This window comes from Mustelus asterias, chromosome 9 (genome assembly GCF_964213995.1).
Source record: "Mustelus asterias chromosome 9, sMusAst1.hap1.1, whole genome shotgun sequence".
Classification (NCBI taxonomy): domain Eukaryota; kingdom Metazoa; phylum Chordata; class Chondrichthyes; order Carcharhiniformes; family Triakidae; genus Mustelus; species Mustelus asterias.
The window spans coordinates 51,281,082-51,307,174 of record NC_135809.1 but is presented as its reverse complement, the minus strand read 5'-3'; the positions used below and the strand labels follow the sequence as shown (position 1 = coordinate 51,307,174).

The 26,093-nt window shown below is 42.6% G+C and overlaps 1 protein-coding gene across 7 annotated transcripts in view; it reads left to right on the top strand.

Annotated features, from left to right (window-relative positions):
• The window catches only part of LOC144498684 (ataxin-7-like protein 1), a 243,914-nt gene that overhangs the window by 197,786 nt on the left and 20,035 nt on the right, over nucleotides 1–26,093 (top strand). For 5 of the 7 annotated variants that reach the window (XM_078220168.1, XM_078220165.1, XM_078220170.1 and 2 more), the window contains 5 exons: nucleotides 10,528–10,610; nucleotides 10,964–11,220; nucleotides 22,557–22,749; nucleotides 22,869–22,990; nucleotides 24,236–25,181. In XM_078220168.1, coding sequence (XP_078076294.1) covers nucleotides 10,528–10,610; nucleotides 10,964–11,220; nucleotides 22,557–22,749; nucleotides 22,869–22,990; nucleotides 24,236–25,181 — 1,601 coding nt within the window. The remainder of the gene's footprint in view (nucleotides 1–10,527; nucleotides 10,611–10,963; nucleotides 11,221–22,556; nucleotides 22,750–22,868; nucleotides 22,991–24,235; nucleotides 25,182–26,093) is intronic. The other 2 variants (XM_078220169.1, XM_078220166.1) reach the window with 1 other exon arrangement.

Genomic DNA, 26,093 nt, shown 5'->3' with positions numbered 1-26,093 from the left:
TGTTCCCTGACCTACATATATCCATGATGTGGAGATGCCGGCGTTGGACTGGGGTAAGCACAGTAAGAAGTCTCACAACACCAGGTTAAAGTCCAACAGATTCATTTGGTAGCCTTCACGACACACGACAACGCAGAATCGCTGAGCAGAGACTGATAGCCAAGTTCCGCACACATGAGGACAGCCTCAGCCGGGATCTTGGGTTCATGTCACACTATCTGTAACCCCCACGACTTGCCTGGGCTTGCAAAATCTCACTAACTGTCCTGTCTGAAGACAATACACACCTCTTTAACCTGTGCTTAATCCTCTCTCCACTCACATTGTCTGTACCTTTAAGACTTGATTACCTGTAAAGACTCACATTCCAACCATTATTTTGTAAATTGAGTTTGTGTCTTTATATGCCCTGTTTGTGAACAGAACTCCCACTCACCTGATGAAGGAGCAGCACTCTGAAAGCTTGTGGCTTGTGCTACCAAATAAACCTGTTGGACTTTAACCTGGTGTTGTGAGACTTCTTACTCTACATATATCCAGCATTTGCTGTTTTTATAACAGCAATTCTGCCACTTCAAGAAAAATTGGAATGTTGCATCTGGTACAGGATGAGAAACTCATGGAACTCATTGCAGATGAGGAAGGCGTCTCCAAACCCCAATCTGTCCTCACCTGATGCTTATTGGGGCTAATGGATTGTAATGGATGGAAACCTCTCTTTCCTGCCACCACCCACCCCCATCCCAACTTTTTAAGGCATTGAAGTCATTATATTAACCTTGCTAAGGCTAGTTAAATCAACAAACTGGATGGAGATCACTATATCCCCCTAACCTCTTTGACTAAGCTCTAGAGTGTGCAGTATATTTATTAGGGTAGACTGAGGGGCTTTATTTCAAAAACAAAATAAATCCCCCTCCTCAATCTGTCCAGTATAATTCTTTCAGAAGACTTATTTCAGCGTTGCTGTTGAACGAACAATTGGAATGTGTGGAGAGTGGTCAAACATGGCTACCCACATCCAGCAGCATCCCACTGGTTTTCTTATTTTTAGGTGTTGGGTTCTTTTGGTTCTTTTTTCAGACATCAGAACTTGGAAGTTTCTGAACATTGCACCTTTCCTTACACTCCAGACGTACTGGATGAGAAACTCATCGAACTCGTTGCAGTTGAGGCAAACATCTGAATGTCAGATAGCCCCAGAACTTGAACTGGTAAACCTGCAGCTTCTGGTTTGTTATGTTCACATTCCCAAAACCTCTGGCACTGCTAACCTAACAGGACAACTAGTTATAGCTTATGATGGAACAATAAAGCTTGTGTTCCTGTTTAAAGGTCTCATTGGCTTCCTGCATTTCAATGTAACATATAATATTGGACTCCAGTCATGTTCCACTCGGACTAATTTTGTGGTTAGAACCATTCCGGCTAGATGGTGTTGTACTCAATATAATTATCCATGGAAAGTGTCTTGATAGCTTGCATACTATCTGATCTTTGAGCTAAATTGCTGGCAGCTTGTCATATATCCTGAATGCAGAATTGCTGAAAATCACGCTGAACACATCTGTGGGAAGAAAATTTGCACTCTGAACCTACTCAGATAGCAGAAACACTGGATACTTATAACCCTGTGCAGGAACCATGTTCGACATGGACCAGTTGGGCCAAAGGGCCTGTTTCCATGCTGCAATGCTCTATAACCTTACAGCAAGACAATTGGGAAGATTATAGGATGAGTCAATCCATTACAATGAATAAAACTCCAAAGTATACTCCTTATGGAGAAGGCCAATTTTCAGTGACCTTGAATCAGCTCATCAGGGGTTTATGTTTAAGCATAATGCAAGGCTCTGGAAAAATCTGCATAAAGTATGCCCTGATGTTTCATGAATACTGATTCAGCCCTCAAATTCAAACAATATTCAGCATGAGACATTGTAAAATGGCAGGTGACGCCACTCATGTGATCAGGCCACAAGGGAATAAACTGCTTTATTTTGTGGCAGCAAATGTTGATTTCAATGCCCAGTGAAGTGATAATGTACCAAAAATCAAAAGCAATAATGGAGATGTGCATGTTGTCGCTTCATAACTCACAATTACATCAGAGAAATACAGGGCGGAACTTTCCCGAGCACTTGGAGGCAGGTTAAAGGGTAAGAAAGGTGGGGAAGAATGGTAAGTAATAAAGGGCTTGTTGTAGTTGTTAAGAAGCCAGTTATGAGTTTATCCCCGAATCCTGGATTTCTTAGGTATGGAATCTGTTTTTGACCTGCCAACAACTTGTCAGGATTGCCGAATGAAGAGGGTCACAGTGGGACACTTCTGTCTTCAGTGAAATGACAAGGTTTTGATCAGTTGCACTGAAAAACTCCAGACTTGGCAATTAAGAGACATCAATTGTTCTCTTGGAGAATGATTGATTGAACTGCTTAACAAATGCCTTCTTAAAAGGTATTTCACCTCTCTACCACTTTGCATACCATCAGCTACACTTCCCCACTGCCAGCCTTCTAGATGCTTGGGAGCAGCTTATCTTCTGAAGGTTAAGAGCTGAGACCACACCTCTGCCAACTGCTCCAGCTAAAGTGGGATGATACCAGCTACAGCATAAGCTGCCTTATCAGCTGCATGTCCCTCCACATGGCAGAGAAGATGAACAGGGCAGAGGATCATTGACATTGCTGAGCACCAATGCCTCAGGAGGCTAAAGCTTTTGTGGCACGTTGCTACTGACACCTGCTGCCTCCTTCCTAATGGACCCAGTAGATGTGTACTGTCAGCAGCCAATGAGGTATCTATCACAGGAGGGACACTGCCTAAGTCTTTGTTTCTCACCAGTTAGAAGAACAAAAGCAGAGAGATGGGTGTTTGTAATGGCATGTGTGGGGGGGAAAGGGAAGTACACTACTTGTGGAGGTGAGTGTGAGGCATTAATTTGAGAAGACGATAGGTTGAGTGTGAGCATTGGCTCTTCAGTTTGGGATGTGAGGTGGCTGCAGCGAGGAATAAGCTCCCCAGTAGGCCCTGCCCCCTCTGGTCCCAGTGGGCAGTTCCAGGCTACCACTACCAGCTGGCACTGCCTCAGGGGCACACACCATCCCTCCACCAACTCTCCGGGGGGGGCTCAGTGGCCTCCGGCTCTACCAGCAAGGCTATCATGACTGGTTCCCATTGCTGGGGAACATACGTGATCCTCGCCGGAGAGAACCCCTCCCGGCGAGGCCACAGAGGCAAGTGAGCCCAGATGATAGCGTTCCGGGCTCATTAAGTCCATGCAAAATATATTCAAATTGAATTGAAATAAGTTATTCAGCCTCACTAGATATCTGGTGCTGGTAAGATAGCGAGAGGTGGAAAATTGGGCGCAAAGCTGATTTTTTCGGCTCTCATGATCTTACTGGCTCGACCCCCGCACCCCCCCCCCCCCAACCACCACCACCGAGGTCAGGGGCGAAGCCAGGTTCTAAAGTTAGGGGGAGCGAGCACATAAAAAAGGCGCCCGTGTGATTCTGTACCAAATTGCGGGAGGTTTTTAATTCATTAATCAACATTTATTTATCTGCTGTTTTAATCGCCCGAGGGAATGAAATGTAAATATCGACGTGCTGCCAGTGTTTTGGGGACATTCCAGCTGCCTTTAGGGGGGCTGGGGGTTTCTGCCCGATGAAGAGGGTCTGAGCTGCATGAGGAGCGCTCCACCAATGACCCTCAATCCATGTCCTGGGAGCCCAGTGGGACGGGCATTCAGGAGAGAGACGGAGAGGGATGTCAACTGTGGAGTTAGCGAAAGGAATAGAAAAGGTTTCAGCCTCAGGCTGTTGTAGTGATTCATGCAGGGCAGAGACTACAATAGTTTGTACATCAGGTGTTGTGAAAGATGAAAAAAAACACACTGAGCTCATCCCGGAAATTTCCAGAGCAGGTGGAGTCCCGATCTCTTCAAACTTGGAAAAAGTATTTATGACAAACTCCACTTTATCCAATACATTTCACCGATTTTTAATAAATCCCTGAAATCGGCCCTTGCAATAATTTGAAACGAAAAAACAATCCATTCCTTTGGCCCAAAGACCATTTCCACCCCAAAAGCTACAGTCGTCCACATAGTTGGATTTCAATGAGATGTATATTCTATTCATCGCCTAATAACCTTTCTCCATGAACTGGTGGTAATTCTGTGAGAATGTCAAGTGGAGGAGACTGTTTTAGATAAGATCTCTGATAAGTTATTCAATATAATTTTGAACCTGTCTCTTTTAACTCAGTTCCCACACTGTAGGTCGCTGTTGGGAAGGGAGTTACTTTCATTGTAATGTAACCTCCCGTTCAGATCCCCTGGATCTAATTTCACTCGCGCTGATAGCATTCATCAGCAAAATGCTGATAAAACAAAATATGCAACTTAAGCCTGATCATAACTGGGCTGTTGAGAGTGCTGAGGAGGAAAGTGAAGGATTACCTGGAGCCTAGCAGCACACATCGCAGATCTGAGGGGCCCGTGAGGAACACCCCGTTGAAAAGGCGCCACTTTTGAAGAATGTGCTCGGGGGAGCGGTGGCTCCCCCTCTAGCTACACCACTGCCTGAGGTCCTGGATCGTCTGGCACTATCTATAGTTTGGAGGGCGCCTGTTATTGCTGCTGACTTCCTCAGATGATTTCATCCAGGACTGTTTGGTTGGAGAGGTTATCCTCTTCTTGCTGTCCTTGGGAGAGCTCACCACATTGCAACCTCTCCGATCCAACAGCAGGACCTCCCAATAGGATGAAAAAATGTTCCCAGGTCATTCCTGTAGCTACTGCAGCATGAAAATTCCAATTGCTAGTGAGCTTTCCTGAAACATGCTATGATCTTTGTAATTAGAAAACCTTCCTTAGACATAATGAAGACATCATCCTGCACTCCATGCCTTTGTGTTGTTGGGGTTGTGTGATCCGAACATTTAGTCAGGGGGAGGCAGGGGGGAAGGGGTGCGGTTGCCCCTTTGTGGCAAAGGGTTGGATGCTCTCCCTGTCTGCTGGGTTGAATGTGTTGTGGAGAGGGGAAGGGGGCCTGGCACTATACTCTGCGATTGGGGAACCCTTTAAAAACAGTGCCCTGATCTCTGTGAAGCCAGGCTTGCCGGCATGTTTCACGTGGGGGATTTTATTTCAACCAAAGAGTGGTTGAATCCCACTTGGTTAGCGCTGTCAGCACTAGCAGGAAACGCTCTGTTTTTCCCTCTGGCGGCAGCACTTTGATTTTCTTTTGGGAAAACCATGAAAATGTGGCTAGCAACTCTCAGTATGATCAATAAGTCCATTTACCCATGAAATACGCACTGGAATTAATATTGATTGCCACTGTAAACTCGATTTCTCTAACCCATTATCAAATGACATGACGGACAATATATCACAGGCCACGAACTCTAAGTCAGATTTATTAAGAAGTAAATTTAAACAAAACCAAGAATGACCACAGCAGATTTTAAGTTACAAAGTTGAACTTTCAGTTCCTGTTTGAAAAAAATGAAATGTCTTAGTGTTTTGATCAGTAGTACAACATGTTGAACTGTATTAGTAACGTGAGGTTTTAAGTGAAACTGAGCTCCTAAGAAGTCTTTGTTAGACTCTGGCCATATACAGGACACCATGAATGGGATTGTAAAAACTTGGAAGAGGCTTTATTTTGTTTTGTCCGACCGATTCAAAACATGCAGTCAACTCCAGTGTCCGACGCTCTGGTTCACATTTCTGATACAACAGACTCAGTTTCTGCACTAAATATAATGGGGTTGATTTACTTCTGCTTAACAAGCTGCGTGCCAATTCCATTCACTAGGGAGAGTAAGGAGAGGCGCAACCTCCAACACAACGTAACTGGGCATCCAGAAATATATTGTGCTGATCATAACAAAGCCTAATTGGCTGAATTTAACAAGTCATCACCAGTTGAATTTTCCGATCTAGTCAGTGTGAAGAGTGACCTGGGACGGTGTGGCAGGTTCACAACTTTGCCATCTGCTCTATAGACTAACATACAACACAGGGCTGTTCCCCGTTAATGATTGAACCCATTTGCAAGTGCCTATAAACTTCCTTTCTGTCAAATCTCAATCCCTTTCGCTCTTGACAGTGGCTGCTAATGGATTGAAATGCCATTTTGAGCCTTTCATAATAGTTGTCTCTTTAAGTTTGTTTACTTGCAATTTTCTACTTCCACATTATATGTTCCTTAGACTTGATCTGGTCTGCACAAGTATCCGTCGATAATCGTGTGGGTGAACTGCTGAAGAAAGTTTTAGTGCAATTGACACATTGCTGTGAAGTAGAATTCATATCCACTTCTGAAGGTTTAGGTATGACTTGCACCAGTAGAGCAGAATGAGCTCCATAAATGTTATAATTCAAAACAACAGACCTCTGTTCATTGTACCATGGTCTTACATGGCAAACAATGTTGGGGTATATGATGAGGGATAGTTAAAATTGAAGACAGAAGAAATTATGCTATATCATAGAGTATGAGATACTGGTCACAATACAACAAGGCCCAAAATCAGGTATGGGGATCCCCATGCACGATTAACCCATGCCCAGTACAGACAGCATACAGACTTTGTACTGCCTGATCATTTATATGACTGCAGTGTGCACCCAGTGTTAAGTGTGCTTTTGAGTGGCTGCATGCCAGAGCAGTGTTGTAAAATTGAGAGAGGCCAGCATGAGTCAAGTCTAGGCTGTGTTTCTTAAAGCCAGTCTGCATCCCTCCAGCTTGTACTTTATCTGGAGCAGGTTGCTAGAAATGGCTGGCTGGAAACCTAGTTAACTAAACTATCTTATTTAATGTGTAGATGAATTGAGTTGCAGAATGCAATTGTCAAACCAAGATTAAAAATTCCAGAATAAATGGAGATCGTAATATTTCTCGTTATTGGTACAGGTAATGCGTTTACTTTAAAACTACTGTAATGTACATCTCTTTTGGGCTGGTTTAATAGATTAAAAATGGTAAATGCCGACATGCAGATGTCACATAAAAGCAAAATATTATGGTTGTTAGAAATTTGAAATGAAAACAGAAAATACTGGAAATACCCAGGTCAGCTGACATTTGTGGAAAGAGAAACCAAATGAATATGTGAGGTTGATTATATATAATAATTATATATTCATATATGTTAATATTCACACAAGACACTCCAACTAGTTTAGTAACCCTATAACTAGAGGCAATGTTGGAGAGCTCCTTGGTGTTGCAGTGTATTCCATGGGTTGACTGCAATGATGAGAATCTGTCTTCATAGTTGCATAGTTGTGACTAATAACAGTTTGTCCTCCAACTGTACAAGCGCCTGACAAATCTTTGAATTAACGAGGAAAGCAGTCGGAATCCTTCTTTTAAACTTGTACCTTAATGTCAGGAATCACGGGCTGATTAGCTGAGAAAAGATACAAGCTGGCCCACTGACCTGCTGGTTCTGCTCTTTCCAAAATGTCACGGTAGCCTTTGAAACCAAAGTTCAAGTCCCACTGCCGAGACTTCAGCAGGTAATTTTGGCTGACGATTGCAGTGCAGTACTGTGTGTGTTTCGGGATTACTGTCTTTCCAATGAGATGTTTAGTCAAGGCTCTACTACCATCTCAGATCCCAAGCCACTGTTTGAAGAAGAACAGGGGACTTTCCCCCAAATATTCTGGTCAATATTTATTCTGAACTCACACCACTGAAACAGTTTTTCTGATCTCTTATTTCAGTGCTGTTTGTGGGAGTGCACAGATCGGCTGCCTTCTATCTCAGGATCATAACTGTGTACTTCAAATGTAATTAATTAATTAATGATATGTTGAGGACATGAACGATGTTATAATACATGGAAGTTCTTTGCTTTGCCATCACCACCTTTAGCTCCTCGTGATAATGATTACAACCTTTCAGTAACTCACTGTCTAAATCCCTTAGGATGGATATACCTCGAGGGCTGCTGCTTGTACCAAAAGGAGTGATGGTTATAGGGGGCTTCCATTCTTAGAAATAATGGGACCTGTCACTTCTGCATGTGAAACATATATATGTAAAGAGCAATATAATTTACTGACTGCATAAGATCTCTTTAAATATTCATTACTTGAGATTATACTATGCAACCTGACCTTGAGTATATGCTTGTGGACCAATGAATGAGTGCATGAGTAGAGTGAGATGATTTGATTTGATTTGGTTTATTATTGTCACATGTATCAGTATACAGTGAAAAGTATTGTTTCCTGCACACTTTACAGACAAAGTATACCGTACATAGAGAAGGAAAGGAGAGAGTACAGAATGTAGTGTTACAGTCATAGCTAGGGTGTAGAGAAAGATCAACTTAATGCGAGGCAGGTCCATTCAAAAGTCTGATGGCAGCAGGGAAGAAGCTGTTCTTTGTCGGTTGGTACATTTCCTCAGACTTTTGTGTCTTTTTCCCGACAGAAGAAGGTGGAAGAGAGTATGTCCGTGGTGCGTGGGGACCTTAATTATGCTGGCTGCTTTTCCGAGGCAGCAGGAAGTGCAGACAATGTCAGTGGGTCAGAGGTTGGTTTGAGTGATGGACTGGGCCTCGTTCACAGCCCTTTGTAGTTCTTTGCGGTCTTGGGCAAATCAGGAGCCATTCCAAGCTGCGACACAACCAGAAAGAATGCTTCCTGTGGTAAATCTGTAAAAGCTGATGAGAGTTGTAGCGGACATGCCAAATTTCCTCAGTCTTCTAGATGGAAGAACATAAGAAAGGTGGTAACCATCTAGAGTTCAAGGGAGACTTTCAACTTTCTGTACTTCCTCTGTACATTCTGGATCAATGGTCTTCAAGATAGCATCTTCAAATGTAGTCACAAACTTGATCTTTTAATTGGCCTCTTCCAGTCTAAGTTTTACCTCTTCTATTATGTGACTTTACGGCCTGCAAGTAAAAGAGCAAACTTGAGTTAGAAGTGTGCAGCCCATTGCGAGTGCCATTTCACGTGTAAGCATCCTCCACAAAGATTTTTTAGTGTGAAACTCCTTCAGGAAGTGAATGTGGAAATAATTACAGCTGCTACAGAATCAGTGTGCACCATAAGCAGTAAATGTGGATTCAAAGGCGGTACGAGGGGGCGGAAATACTTTGTAATATTTAGACTGCTGACAAAATGACTGCTGATAAAATAATGATATTTTAAAATATCTCAAAATTTGAAGTTTTTGGTTAAAATAATTCAGAGAGCTTTTGTGATGACATTTGATACCTTTTACGTTTTCTTTTGAAATTTTATTTGTGCTACATGTGAGCATAAACATACACAGATCTGTGAAGGTGGAAGGACAATTTGTAAGGCAGTTGACAAAACATTCAGGATCCTGGGATTTCTAAATAAAGATATATAGCGCAAAATCAGGGAAATTGTACTAAGCATTTATACATCACTGGTTAGGCCTCAGTTGGAGTATTATGCTCAATCCTGGGCATTGCAGTTTATGAAGATGGAGAGGGTCCAGAAGAGATTCACTGGATTAGTACTAGGAATGAGAGCCTTCAGTTATGTGGAGACTCTGGGCGTTGTTCTTCCAGGAAAGAAACTTAGCAAAGAAACTTGAGGGGATGATTAATTGAAGATGTTTGTAACTAGGAAGTGTTTTTATAGAGTAAATAAGGATAAACTGTTTTCACTGGTAGGTGGGTCAGAACCGAAAACAGACACTTAAGATAACGAGAGGCAGGATCAGAATAATCTTTACACTGAGTTATGATTTGAAATGTATTGCCCAGTTGGGTGGTGGAAGAAGATTCAATGGTAACATTCAAAATGAAATTGTATATAAACTTGAAACGGAAAAGTTTGCATGGGTGTGGGTCTGATTGGACATATCTTTTGAAGAACAGATATGATGGGCTGTGTGGCCTCCTTCTGATTTTATGATATTGCAAGCTTGAAATGCATAATTTTATTGAAACAAATGCAGGTGTTAAGAGATCATCTTGTATCTCTGGTGACTGCTTTCTGTACTGTATGCTCCAGTGTGCCTGCTTCATGCATGATGGATTTAATTGTTGCTTTTCAACTGAGCTGTGCTTGGAGATCTATTCCACTGGACATCAATGTGATCCTGCCAACACAGAGTCCAGCTATGTGGTATGTCTGCGTTAACACATTGTTGCTGGACAGTAAAGGAGCTTCAGTCACTGAATCAGCTCTCCTAGCTACTGGTTCATGACTACACAAAAAGGAAACCATTTAAAAAAGTTGAACAAAAGCTGCCTACAAGTTTAAAGTAGAATGCTTGACAGTTGCTGAATTTGCCTAATCTATCTCAATTCAGATTTTTAGGCTCAATAAAACTTTACATTAAGCAGAATATTAATAAACTTGAACACTTTTGAGTGCTTTGCTGGAACATTATAAACTTCTGTGGTCTTCTGTATTTATAATCGGTTTAAGCAGAAGTATTGAAGGGAAAAACCCAATTTGTCTGGCCATGATCTGTAGTCACGCTAACGGAATTTAATTTATTTTCATTTTAACAGAGAGGGAATTTGACCCCAACAGACATTGTGGTGTCGTGGATCCTGAGACAAAGAAACCATGTACAAGGTCACTCACGTGCAAGGTATTCCTTTTGCTCAGAAAGATTTGCACAAAAATATTTTTGGATATTTGCATTGGAATTTTCAAAAGGAAATATATTTTATAGCCAGTTATTGAACGTGCATATAAAAATGCTTGTGTATATCAATGTTATATCATATACTTCAAATTTGAGTTGAAACCCTTATTAACAAAGCAATAGCCACTTCATGTCAAAAATGTTTGACGTGCTTTGAAACATTTCAACAACATAGTACGGCAATATATTTACAACTGTGCTAATCCTGATAAACTACTTCATCATTATAAGCATCATTTCACCTACATTGTATCTGGTATGCCTTTTAATATTTTTTTATTCTGGCTCCTGCACAGACTCATTCACTTAATTATCGGAGAGCAGTGCCAGGGCGAAGGAAACAATTTGACATTCTTCTTGCTGAACACAAAGCTCGCTCAAGGGAGAAGGAAACTGTAAAAGACAAGGAACACCTACAAGTGTCAAAGGAAACTCATCAAAGCCAGTCTATGCCTACACAAGAGCAGGTTACAGCGTCCTTAACTAACCCTGGTTTGGAGCCTAAAGTTACGTCGCCAGCAAAATCTAGACTGCTGAATAGTGCCCTTTCTAGGTGAGTTACGGCATGAATTAGCTGTTTACAATTGTCAACACTGTTCTGAGAGTTACCCTCATCATTCAACAAGTCTATCCTGTGGTAGCAAGCTGCATCCTGTATCATTTGTATGTGCGTCTGCTTACAATGGCATTTGAAAGGAAACTGGAATGCACATTCACCCATTGAAATGAGCCAGTCCTGGAATGTGTGCACTGAACCCATGTTACAGATTCAAAATGTCATGTAAGAATCCCAAGAAAATGAGCACGATTACACGTGATAGTCTAATCAGGGAAGTGAGGGGATGGAAATGTGCAGTTACATTGCCAGCTGGACAGAGAAAAGAAACAAGTGGTAATTCATTGTCTTGTGCTACATGCACCACATCAAGAGAGTTTTTTTCCTGATAATGTGTATAGAAACAATGAACTAAGCTAAACTCTGTCCTGTACAATAAGAGTGGTATTAGACATTTACAAAAGACAATGTAATTCACAGATGTATGGTTGTATAATGAAATTGTCAGTTTCTTACTGGCTCTTTGTTCTGACTCAAGGTAAGCAATCTTGGATGGTTTCGCCAATTAAGCTCATGAAATAAGTAACGAGATGAATATCTTAATTGGAAGCCATTTTCACTAATTGTTACGATATATCAATCCTTCACAGCAATAGCTTCAAAAAATTCTGAAGAGTTCTATAATGGTTTGGTCAATGCATTGATGCACCCGAATAAAATATACATTGATTGGTTGATCTAGCACATCATTGGAAATAATCCTTAAATTGACAAAAACATGAGAGCACCAATGTGGATTCCTGTTCAGCTAAGAGAGTGTCACATCATTCACATGATTTTCCTGTCATTCTGAGCTGTACATTGCCTTCATGCCTCCTCCTTCAGTTCATTACTCCTGCTCAAGGAAGAGAACTCAGTAATTAACAGTATGCCGTCTTTTTAAATGTACCTGCTGGAGATTTTAAAAGTACGCACTGAAGCCAGAATTCTCCGACCTCGCCTGCAGCTGGGATTTTCTGATTCACTGCAGTGAATGGAGATTTGGCTGAGCGCCAAATTCTCCATTCTCGCTGGCAATGACAGCAGGGCATGCGAGACTGGAGAATTCTGGCCGAAATGTTACTTTATTTTCACTGGCTTTAGATTTTATGTAAATTGCAGGAAGAAATTGGTAGAAATTATGATTGATACTTTGCACTGAGTCAATTTCCTTTCATGAAAATCCTATCATGGAGCCATTAGCCCATCCATCTGGGTGTAAAGTGCATATCATGTTAAGGACTTTCAATTAATTCAGGGTAAATGAGTTATTCTCTGGTACAGTTTGGATAGATATATAGGCTGGCATTCTCCCAGAAAAAACTTAAGTGCCCAACTGAGACATGGTTACAAGGAGACCAGGTCTGGGAATTGAATATCCAAGGGTACTCAACATTTCGGAAAGATAGGTTGAAAGGAAAAGGAGGTGGTGTAGCCTTGCTGATGAAGGAAGGGTTCAGTGCTGTAATGAGAAATGACATAAGCACGGGAGATTAAGATGTGGAATCAGTCTGGGTAGAAATAAATAGCAAAGGAAAGAAGTACTTGGTAGGAGTAACCTATAGGTCCCCAAGCAGTAGTTCCACAGTGGGGCACAATATAAACCAGGAAATACTGGGGGCCTGCAAGAAAGGTACGGCAATAATCATGGGTGATTTTAATATGCACATAGATTGGAAGAATCAAATTGGCAAGGGTAGTCTGGCAAAGTTCATTAGAGTGTGACAGTTGGTGTCTCACTGTGGGAGTGCTGCTCGGGCTGCAGTAGAGTAATTAATTTATTTAATTATTTTTCCGTTCAATTAGTGAAAAAAATCGGAGGTTTTTTTTTCTAAACAGGAAATAGGCCCAGCAGCAGCCTGGGAAGATTTTGGAGGGTTTAAAAGTAGGCCGCACCTTTGAGCGGGCAGCGTCGTTAGCGGGCAGTGGAGTGAGCAGGGGACAGAGTGAAAGCTAAAAGGGCTTTGGCTCACAGGGCTTCGGCGAGGAAGGTTGTTTGTTTGTTTTTCTTCGGTTACACCCCCTTTTTGTTTTATCCCCAAAACTAAAAAGGACATGGCTGGTATGAGTGGGAGGCCAGTATACTGCATTCGGTGTGGGATGTGGGAGTTCCTGGAGACAACTTGCCTCCCGGAAGTCCATATCTGTGCCAGATGTGTGGAACTGCATCTCCTGAAGGATCGTGTAAGGGAGCTGGAGCTGAGGCTCGATGAACTCAGTTTAGTTAGGGAAAATGAGAGAGTCATAGATAAAAGTTATAGTCAGGTAGTGACACCAGGGTCTCGGAAGGAAGACACGTGGGTCACGGTTAGGAGGGGTAATAGTCAGAAGGGTGATGTGCCAGAAAGCACCCCAGTGGCAGTCTCCCATAAGAGAAAGGGATGGGCAACAGATGGGAGAAGGGAAGGGAGTGAGCAGTCTGTGGAGGGATCCCCTGTGGTTGTCCCCCTCCACAATAGGTATATTGTTTTGGATTCTGTGGAGGGGGATGACCCTCCAGGGGTAAGCCACGAGGACCAGATCGCCTCCACGGGGACAGGCTCAGGGGTCCGGAAGGGAAAGAAGGGGTTTAGGAGAGCGATAGTTGTGGGGGACGCAATAGTTAGAGACACGGACAGGCGCTTCTGTGGGACTGAACGAGAATCCAGGATGGTAGTCTGCCTCCCTGGTGCCGGGGTACTGGATGTCTCCGAGAGGGTAGGAAGCATATTTAAAAAGGAAGGTAGTCAAACGGATGTGATTGTACACATTGGGGGAAATGATGTAGGTAGGAAGAGCAGGGGGGTCATACGAGAGAAATTCAGGGAGTTGGGTGCTAGGCTAAAAAGTAAGACTTCCAGTGTAGCAATCTCTGGACTGCTCCCGGTGCCTAGTGCAAGTGAGGCTCGGAACAGGGAGATTCTACAGTTGAACGCGTGGCTAAAGGACTGGTGCAAGAGGGAGGGTTTTAAATTCATAGATAACTGGGAAATCTTCAAGTCAGGATGGCAACTGTACAGAAAGGATGGGTTACACCTTAACTGGAAGGGAGCAAATATCCTGGCTGGGAGTTTTGCTCGAGTGTTTCGGCAGGATTTAAACTAGTGTGGCAGGGGGGTGGGGAACAAAACAGGAGGTCAGTAAATACTGAGGCTGGGGTCGAGCTGGGGGCCAGGGCAAGGCTAGCTAAGAAGAGGAGCACTCTGGAGGAGGAGGACCTGACTGGGCCTGGAGGTCTGGAGTGCATCTGCTTCAATGCGAGGAGTGTAACGGGTAAAACAGACGAACTTAGGGCCTTAATGCTTGTGCGGAATTTGGATGTGGTTGCGGTGACGGAAACTTGGTTAAAAGAAGGACAGGACTGGCAGCTGAATATTCCGGGGTATCAGTGTTTTAGGCGAGACAGAGGAGGGGCTAAAAAAGGTGGGGGAGTAGCGATATTAGTTAAGGAGCATATTACCGCGGTGCAGAGGGTAGACAACTTAGAGGGGTCATGTACTGAGTCGCTGTGGGTGGAACTCAGAAACAGGAAGGGTGCAGTCACTATGCTGGGGGTGTACTACAGACCACCCAACAGCCCACGGGAAGTGGAGGAAAGGATATGTCAGGAGATTCTGGATAGGTGCAGAAAACATAGGGTTGTTGTAGTGGGGGACTTTAATTTCCCTGGCACAGACTGGAAAGTGCTTAGAGCTGGGGGACCGGACGGGGAGGAATTTGTAAAATGCGTACTGGAAGGTTCTTTGGAACAGTATGTAGATAGCCCGACTAGAGAGGGGGCTATACTGGACCTAGTTCTGGGAAATGAGCCCGGTCAGGTCGTCAAAGTTTCGGTAGGGGAACATGTGGCAAATAGTGACCACAACTCTGTTAACTTTAGGATAGTAATGGACAAGGATGAGTGCTGTCCTACGGGCAGGGTGCTAAATTGGGGGAAGGCTGACTATAGCCGGATTAGGCAGGAATTGGTGGATGTTGATTGGGAGAGGATGTTCGAGGGTAAGTCCGCGTCTGGCATGTGGGAGTCTTTTAAGGAACTATTGATAAGGCTGCAGGATAGGCATGTGCCTGTAAAAAGGAAAGATAGGAAAGGTAGGATTCGAGAGCCGTGGATAACCAGGGAAATTGAGGATCTGATTAAAATGAAAAGGGAGGCGTACGTTAAGTCCAGGCAACTGAAAACAGATGGAGCTCTGGAGGAATACAGAGAGAGTAGGAAAGATCTCAAACGGGGAGTTAGAAGGGCAAAAAGAGGGCACGAGATGTTCTTGGCAGGCAGGATTAAGGAGAATCCTAAGGCATTCTATTCATACGTTAGGAACAAAAGAGTTGTCAGGGAGAAAATCGGACCTCTCAGGGACAAAGGAGGGGAATTATGCTTAGAACCCAAGGGAATAGGGGAGATCCTAAATGAATACTTTGCATCGGTATTCACGAAGGAGAGGGGCGTGTTAACCGGGAGTGTCTCGGAGGGAGGTGTTGACCCGTTAGAGAAAATCTCCATTACGAGAGAGGAAGTGTTAGGTTTTTTAGGGAACATTAAAACTGACAAAGCCCCAGGGCCTGATGGCATCTATCCTCGACTGCTCAGGGAGACGAGAGAGGAAATTGCTGGGCCTCTGACGGAAATCTTTGTCGCTTCTTTGGACACGGGTGAGGTCCCTGAGGATTGGAGGATAGCGAATGTGGTCCCGTTGTTTAAGAAGGGTAGCAGGGATAACCCAGGAAATTATAGGCCGGTGAGCTTGACGTCCGTGGTAGGGAAGTTGTTGGAGAGGATTCTTAGAGACAGGATGTATGTGCATTTAGAACGGAACAATCTCATTAGTGACAGACAGCATGGTTTTGTAAGAGGGAGGTCGTGCCTTACAAATTTGGTGGAGTTTTTTGAGGAAGTGACAAAAACGGTTGATGAAGGAAGGGCCGTGGATGTCGTCTATATGGATTTCAGTAAGGCATTTGACAAAGTCCCACATGGCAGGTTGGTTAAGAAGGTTAAGGCTCATGGGATACAAGGAGAAGTGGCTCGATGGGTGGAGAACTGGCTTGGCCATAGGAGACAGAGGGTAGTGGTCGAAGGGTCTTTTTCCGGCTGGAGGTCTGTGACCAGTGGTGTTCCGCAGGGCTCTGTACTGGGACCTCTGCTATTTGTGATATATATAAATGATTTGGAAGAAGGTGTAACTGGTGTAATCAGCAAGTTTGCGGATGACACAAAGATGGCTGGAATTGCGGATAGCGAAGAGCATTGTCGGGCAATACAGCAGGATATAGATAGGCTGGAAAATTGGGCGGAGAGGTGGCAGATGGAATTTAATCCGGATAAATGCGAAGTGATGCATTTTGGAAGAAATAATGTAGGGAGGAGTTATGCAATAAATGGCAGAGTCATCAGGAGTATAGAAACACAGAGGGACCTAGGTGTGCAAGTCCACAAATCCTTGAAGGTGGCAACACAGGTGGAGAAGGTGGTGAAGAAGGCATATGGTATGCTTGCCTTTATAGGACGGGGTATAGAGTATAAAAGCTGGAGTCTGATGATGCAGCTGTATAGAACGCTGGTTAGGCCGCATTTGGAGTACTGCATCCAGTTCTGGTCGCCGCACTACCAGAAGGACGTGGAGGCATTGGAGAGAGTGCAGAGAAGGTTTACCAGGATGTTGCCTGGTATGGAGGGTCTTAGCTATGAGGAGAGATTGGGTAGACTGGGGTTGTTCTCCTTGGAAAGACGGAGAATGAGGGGAGATCTAATAGAGGTATACAAGATTATGAAGGGTATAGATAGGGTGAACAGTGGGAAGCTTTTTCCCAGGTCGGAGGTGACGATCACGAGGGGTCACGGGCTCAAGCTGAGAGGGGCGAAGTATAACTCAGACATCAGAGGGACGTTTTTTACACAGAGGGTGGTGGGGGCCTGGAATGCGCTGCCAAGTAGGGTGGTGGAGGCAGGCACGCTGACATCGTTTAAGACTTACCTGGATAGTCACATGAGCAGCCTGGGAATGGAGGGATACAAACGATTGGTCTAGTTGGACCAAGGAGCGGCACAGGCTTGGAGGGCCGAAGGCCTGTTTCCTGTGCTGTACTGTTCTTTGTTCTTTGAAGGGGGGGAGGTTTAACACAGATATCAGAAGGACATATTTCACACAGAGGGTCGTGGGGGCCTGGAATGTGTTGCCGGGCAAGGTGGTGGAGGCGGACACACTGGGAACGTTTAAGACTTATCTAGACAACTATATGACCGGAGTGGGAATGGAGGGATACAAAAGAGTGGTCTAGTTTGGACCAGGGAGCGGCGCGGGCTAATTGTTCCTTGTTTCTCGTTTCAAGGCTTCATTCTATGATCATCTTGCTGGTGCCAGTACAGAGCGAGACTGCGGATAGTTGGGAACCTGTCTCGGGGGTAGGGAAATCATATGGTGTTCATGGAAGTGGAAATGACTAGGGTTGGGAAGCATTTTCCGATCAGGGCCATTGTGATCTCCTGGACTCGTTTCGATCGCCTCAGGGGGTCGGAGAGGAATTTCCCAGATTTTTTTTTTCCCCATATTGGCCCTGGGGTTTTTCACTCTGGGTTTTCGCCTCTCCCTGGGGATCACATGGTCTGGAATAGGGGGGTGGGGGTGAGTTAATAGGTTGTAATGAACAAAGCATCGTAGCTGTGAGGGACAGCTCGGTGGATAGGATATTGGTATGTAGATAGGCTGGAAAATTGGGCGGGGATCCTGGATTCAGGATTCAATCATGGACCGGGGAGCGGCGCGGGCTTGGAGGGCCGAAGGGCCTGTTCCTGTGCTGTATTGTTCTTTGTTCTTTGTTCTTTGAATGTATTAGAGATAGCATTCTGGAATTAAACAAAGAAGGTGGCATGACGACAGATTTGGCCAAAGTAGAGTGGGCAGGAAGGCTAAAAGGTAAGACAGCGGATGAGCATTGGCAGTTATTTAAAGAGATACTCAAGTCCTCACAACTAAAATATATCCCAGTGAGGAAGAAAGATGGTAAGGGGGGGTTAAAAAAACATCCATAGCTAAACAAGGAGGTCAAGGACAATATAAAGACAAAAACTAAGGTATACCATATTGCAAAGGCCAATGGCAGGCTGAAAGATTGGGAAACTTCCAAACATAAACAAAGGGATACTAAAAAAGTAATAAAAAGAGTTAAGGTAAATTACGAAAGAAAATTAGCGCAAAATAACAAGAAGGATAGCAAAAACTTCTATTGGTATATAAAAGGGAAGAGGGCTGCTAGGGTGAATGTTGGCCCCTTGGAAGATGAAACTGGAGAGTTAATAGTGGGGAACACTGAAATGGCAGAGATGCTAAATCAATACTTTGCCTCAGTTTTCACAATGGAGGACACTAGTACCATTCCTTTAGGAACAGGCAAGTCAGAGGTAATGGAAAGGGTAGAACTTGGAACAATCAACATCGATAGGGAAAAGGTACTTGGCAAACTATTGGGATTAAGGGCAGACAGGTCCCCCAGGCCTAATGGCCTATATCCTAGGGTATTAAAGAAAGTGGCAGCGGAGATAGTGGATCCATTGGTTATAATATTCCAAAATTCCCTGAACGTGGAAAAGGTTCCAGTGTATTTGAAAAATGTTAATGTAAAGCCCTTATTCAAAAAGGGAGGGAGGCAAAATGTGAGAAATTACAGACCAGTTAGTTTAACATCTGTTGTTGGGAATGTGTTAGAATCAGTTATCAAGGAAGCAATATCAGGACATTTGGAAAGTCAAAATGCTATCCATCGGAGTCAGCATGGTTTTATGAAGGGCAAATCATGTTTGACTAATTTGCTAGAGTTCATCAAGGATGTAACCAGCAAAGTGGATAGTGGGGATCCTGTAGATGTAGTATATCTGGATCCCCGGAAGGCGTTTGATAAGGTGCTGCACAAAAAGTTAAGTCACAAGGTTAGATCACATGGGGTTAAGGGTAATTTAGTACCTTGGATAGGTGACTGGCTGATGGCTTTTGCTACCAAATAAACCTGTTGGACTTTAACCTGGTGTTGTTAAACTTCTTACTGATGGACAGAAGACAGAGAATCGGGATAAATGTTTTTTTTCTGGATGGCAAGAAGTAACTAGTGGGTGCCACAGTGTTCAGCCCTTGGGCCCCAGCTATTTACAATCTATATTAATGACTTTGATACAGAGATAGAAGGCTCTATAGCCAAATTTGCAGATGACACAAAAATAGGCAGGTCAGTAAGTTGCAATGAGGAAATAAGAACCTTACAAATGGACATAGATAGTTTAGGTGAGTGGGCCAAAATGTGGCAGATGGAGTTTAACGTGGATAAGTGTGAGGTCATGCATTTTGGCCGGAAAAATGGGAAGGTGACTTATTATCTAAATGGGGAGGGACTTTGGGGTGCTCCAGGGCAGAAGGATCTGGGTGTCCTCATTCATGAGTCACAGAAAACTAGCATGCAGGTACAGCAGATAATAAAGAGAGCAAATGGAATATTAGCATTTATAGCTAAAGGAAAAAATATATAAAGGTAAGGAAGTATTGTTGCAACTATACAAGGCATTGGTGAGACCGCACCTGGAGTATTGTGCACAGTTTCGGTCCCCTTATTTGAGGAAAGATGTAATGGCATTGGAGGCAGTTCAGAGGAGGATCATGAGATTGATTCCAGAGATGAGGGGTTTGTCGTATGAAGAGAGATTGAACCGTTTAGGCCGATACTCTCTGGAATTTGGAAGAATGAGGGGGAATCAAATTGAGGTATACAAGATGATAAAAGGTATTGATAAAGTAGATGTGGAGTGGATGCTTTCTCTTGTGGGGCATTCCAGGATGAAAGGTCATAGTCTTAGGATAAGGGGTAGCAAATTTAAAACAGAGTTGAGAAGAAACTACTACTCCCAAAGAGTTGTGAATCTGGAATTCGCTCCCCCAAAGTGCGGTAAATGCTAGGCCAGTGAGTAAATTTAAGGAGGAGTTAGACAGATCTTTAATTGGTAATGAGTTGAATGGTTATGGGGAGAAGGCAGGAAAATGGGGATGAGGAGCATATCAGCCATGATTAAATGGCGGAGTGGACTCAATGGGCTGAATGGCCTAATTCTGCTCCTATATCTTAACATGTGGGAAAACGGTAGTTCTTCCTGCCGATCTATCAGAGCGGAGATCGACACATGCGTAGTAGCCCACCATTGCTGGCCAGCCCCGCATATTCTATCCAAGTACAGCCTGTTAAATGTGCATTTGTGGAGATATTTATTTATTATTGGCACCTGGACGAAACCCACGCAGACATGGGGAGAACGTGCAAACTCCACACAGACAGTGGCCCAAGCCAGAAATCGAACCCGGGTCCCTGGAGCTGTGAGGCAGCAGTGCTAACCACTGTGCCGGGATTGCAGACAGTCTGTTAATTTAGAAATGGTTACTTTGAGGCCTATGATGACCCAACCAAGACCCTGAAAAGTCCCCTATCGTGATTAAGAACTATGAAACTTGTCTTTGCGCCGTTGATTGACAAATTAACTATGCTTCCTGTGGTAGAGTGAAACGTTTATAACAGGAGTAGAGAACATGAGCAAAGGCCTTTTGAATAGCTTAATTTGGGTTCTAATAGTTAATAATAATAAATTTACCTCTTCCATTCTGATGCATTTTTGCTCATGTTGGGGCACATCAATGTCACAATGAAATAATTGCAAACAATACCAAAAATCTTTTGTTACTTTCTGTTGAGAAATTATCCATAATATCCAAGGGAACAACGCAGATGAAATACTTTTTGACAGATTGTGTAGTAATTCTCCTTCAAATAGAGTCTCTAAGCTTCATTTTCAACAGTGATCTGAATTAAAGAGGTATTCCTGTTGTGTAAGCTTTGCTGTTTAATGCACATTCTGTGTTCATAAAACAAAAATAGTGCACCTCCTTGATTTAATTGCCTTGTTTGAAAAGGTCAAATCATGTTAAGACAAGACAACCCTCTTGAAAATAGTTGATAATTGGGAGTTTTCATCTATTCAGAGCAATCTAAAATGGATTTTATTTATTAGTTTGACAAATATTCTTATTTGAGAGCTTAGCGAGTTAGTGCAGGTGGGGGGCAAAATGAAAGTGAGACAACAGAGCACGAGAAGGTCAACATGATAGGACGATACTCTCTTAAATGGACACGTATCTAGGAAAATTCTCTACAAATGTATTCATGGGATGAGGATGTGAGCTTAATTTGAGAAATGATAACTCCTTGATAAGCAATCTGTCATTTAATTTTAACTATAAAGTTTTAACAAAGATGTGACTTGTGTATCATTTTGTTCACTTCTGTTCATCTCTGCTTTTTACTGTGTAATGTTTCAAAATCTTGCAGCAATGTTAATAAAAAACCGCAAATAAAATGAGGTGATTTTGCCAAAAATCCAAAATAAGTAATTAGGATACATTTGTTTGGACCTTTATGTCTAATGGAGTTTGTATTAAATAGAGCTATGTGTAAAAATGCCACAGTTGGGCTTCACCTGTGTCCATTGCTTTGCTGGTTAAAGGATGGGGTACTGGGGCCACAGCAATAAGTCAAGTTTCTGGTTCAATGCCCAATTTATACTGAGGTGTCTCGTTGTTGCTGTGATGGTGGTAGATGCTAAATAAATGTAAATTGTTTGAAAATAATTTAATAATGTCACATGATCTATTGTGCATGGAGTTGTATGGCAAAAAGTATAGAACAAAAAAGTGGGGATTAAAATAAACTTTCAACTTTAGCAAGACCGCAGTTGGGGTACCATTGGCAGTTTTAGGCTGCACATCACAGGAAGAATGTTGAGGCAACACTGAGGCTACTGCACAGATTCACTAGAATATTGGTTTGTATTAGGAAGTACAAATTTGAGGAACGCTTTAAAAACTTGGGACTGCCTCTGTTAGAATAAAGAAGATTCCAAGATGGTAGAAATGTTGAAAGTTATGATGGAATGGGGCAGAGTAGATAGAAATAGTTTTCAGTGATTGAGAAGTCTAAAAGGATAGGCCTTGCGAGCTTGTGGTCACTGACCTCATTCAGTGATTAAAGTAATGACCGTGTGAACATTCAAGAATAGCATAGATAGGTTGATAGGAAATGTAAAGAAAGGGATATGGAAACAAAGTGGGCATGTGGAGTTAAGACGACTGTCCATGAGGAGAATAAATATCACCATGGTTCTGCCAAATAATCTGTTTCTTTGTAATTCTGTAATTTTTTTTTGTTGTCTGATCCTACATCAAAAAATCAGTACCCAACTTCTAAAATACAGTCTCAAATTAATTGAATGTTTGTCTTTTTGCTTTCAGCAGGGTTTCATCTACCAGCAGCATAAATAGTATGGGTACTACATCTAACAGTGCAGCAGTATTGGAACTACCATTGCCCATAATTGGAGATATAACAAGTCGATTATCCAGTGATGAAGGAGAAATGGATGGTGCAGAGGAATCTGAAAAACTGGACTGTCATTATTCTGGGCACCACCCAAGGCCACTAGGCGTATGTTGTGCATTTTATCTCAGTAGCTCATTATCTGTTTTCAACAAATTTGAGTTTCTTTCATGTTTTCTCATCTCAAAATATGTGGTTTAAAATAATTGTTCTGCATTGTTTTGTAGTATTGCACTTTTGGGAGTCGCTTGATGGGCAGAGGTTTCTATGTCTTTGACAGACGATGGGACCGTTTTCGACTGGCACTTAATTCAATGGTAGAAAAACATCTAAATTCACAGATGTGGAAGTGAGTCCAATATTCACCCTAGTTCATAAGTTTAACGTGTGAACAGTTTTGAACATGAAAGTTATATTTCAGCCCCTGATAAACACCTAATAAGTGTATTGACAAATACTGTACTAAAACCTGATCTTTATGTCACATACTGGCGGTATCAGGTGTGTTTTCACCTCAACCTGGCTGCAAATGTACATTTTATCTAATGTTCTATATGGATGGCTGAATAATCGAGTGGTAATGAGGCTGGTTCCTGTTCTAATGGAAATTGTTTTCCAGTTGTGGGGTCAGTTATCTGTGAAACTTGAATGGGTTTTATCACTTCTCAATTAAATCATTCATTGAGGAACTTCACTCTCAGTGGAAGTAAAACATCCTTATTGTCCATTGTGCACTGTGTAACGTTGTCTTCCTGATGCTGAATGGTGGCGTTGCAGCCAGGCAGGTAGTAGCTCATATACTGGACTGCACCATGCATCTGGTCGATGGCAGCTAGAAGCAGCAGAGAAAGGAGCCACATAGCTCATCTTAATGCCATAAGACTGAGTTATAAGAGTAGAGTGCAGAGGCTTGCATCATTCTGTTTTGAAAGGGATGCCTGAGGTAATTTCAGGGTAAAAAGACATTAGTTCCAACTATAATTAAAAGCAAATTTAGGACTAATGACAGGAAATTCTTCACACAACAATGACCAATATGTGGAATGGAAATCTTGGAAGGATACTGGAGGAAAAAAGTCTTGAAATCAATTAAGTAATTGGATACTGTGATGGAAAAACTGTAGCATTGTTCTGAGTGAATGAACTAAGTTGGCCTAAAGGCTTTTCACATTTGTATCTTGCCTGTGAGACAAAGAGGCAAGATGCTTTTTATGGGAGGAAGAAGTGGGAATAGATTGGAAGGAAGGGTCGGATGGAGGAATCGTAACAATGAGAATTCAGAAAGCCAGAGAGTACATTTAGATATTACTGAAGTATATCTTGACTAATATCAATAATACTCTTCCTGATCTTTTAATAACAAATGATTGATTGCACACAAGCATAACATTATATTAATGTTTGCTGTAGAACTGCACAAATTATTCAAGTTCAATTAAATAACCAATCCCACGTAATGAAACAAATTAAATTAAACTTTGATTTCTTTGTTTTTGATGTCAGAATTGTTGGTTTGTCTTTAGAAATGCAGATATCAGAAGTGGAATATTAAATGTAAAACTTCTGGGTTTTTTTCTCTCCTTCACAATTTTAGGAAAATCCCTCCTGCCGCAGACAGCCCTATGCCATCTCCTGCAGCACCTATTACCACAGCTTTCTCAGCATCAGTGCTACAGTCTTTGAGCAGCCCTTCTGCAGTTTATCTTCCTTCAAGCTCACCAATCACTCCATCTTGCGTAATGACAGCTCCAGTCTTGTCGTCAGCAGGATTTGTGACCACAGTGGACAGCAATTCCATCATGTCATACACTGCTGCCTTTCCACAGGCAGCAACTGCGTTTAATTTGATGGACTCTGGATTCAAGGCCCCATCATTATTGTCACCAGTGCCCGTTGTCGTACCTTCCCCGTCACTCAGTAAACCACCGAAAACAAAAACCAGCAGACCCTCGAAAGTTAAGGACCTATCTTCCCGCGGCGACAAGGGCTCGTGTAATAAGAGGAAGAAACCACCGGCACCACCTCCTGCCTCCTCTCCATTTTCACCGTCGTTACAGACCTCATCTTCGACTTCATCATTTTCAGGGTCGCACAAAAGGAACTGTGTGCTGAACCCTGGCACCACATTGAACTCATTTCCTGCAACATCTTCCTACAGCGCAATGTCTGTGCACAATACGAACAATGGAACCAACGCACTCAGTGCCAAAATAGACCCCTCAGGACGGACTTCTTTGCCTGGCAGCTCGACAGACTCTATTAAACACATGAGCATGGTGGTGAGCAGTATTGACCCCACTCTCTCTGTTTCTTCCCTGGTGCACCACCCAGGGGAGCATGCACTAGCAGCACACAATACTATGTCTTCGCTGCCCCTTCCTTTTGACAAGTCAGAAGGGAAAAAGCGTAAAAACTCTAGTTCCAGCAGTAAATCCAGTAAAATAACCAAAATGCCTGGTATGAACAGTGTTCACAAACGAAGTGCTGCCAACGTTATGTCTTCAGTCTCAGAATCTTCAAACAATTCTGTCTCTCGCCAGGTAAGCATTCTGATTTCAGTATCTTTCTCTCAGAAAACTTACTCTAATCTGGAGCTGTTAAAGATTTTGCCTTTTTGCACCACTTAGGTGCATGAGAAAAAGACTGCATGTTATCTAACCATTTATCTCACTGCTGTTTGTACGACCTTGTGAGCAAATTGACCGCCGTGTTCCCTATATTGCAATGGTTATGATGCTACGAAAGTACATAATTGGTTAAAGAATGCCTCTGGATGTGCAAAGGCCATGAAAGGCACTTTATAAATTCAAATATTTTTATACAATGGGGCTTAAAATGTAAATTTTAAATCAGTGTTGCTGCTAAATTTTATTCATAGGATAAGGGCATCATTGACAAGACCAGTGTTTATTGCCCATCCCTAATTGTCTTGAAGAAGGCGATGTTAAGCTATCTTCTTGAGAGCAACTGAATGTCTGGCTAGACCATTTCAGAGAGCAGTTGAGATGATCCACATTGTTAGGAGTCTGGTGTCACATGTAGGCTCGACTGAGTCTGGTACAAACAGCAGATTCCCTTTGCCAATGAAAGTTAGTGAGCGAAATGGGCTTTCTATCATAATCTTGTAGTTTCTTGATTACCTTTACTAATACTAGATTTTTATTCCAGATTTATTTAATTAAGTGAATATGAAATCCCAAACTGCCATGGTGGGATTTAAGCCCCCTGTATCCCAAGTTTCTTGAATTACCAGTTCAGTAACGTCACCACTGTGCTAATGCACCAATGATTTGCATATTTTCAAGCTGTAAGATCTTGGTAGTCTGATTTAGTATTTGGTCACCAATAAGACAGCAGGACCAAGAAAATAATTTTCTAAACTTCAAGGTTATAAAATTCAGATTTCTTATTGTATGAGTAAGAAATGTACCTGCAAACTGAAATATGTTGTC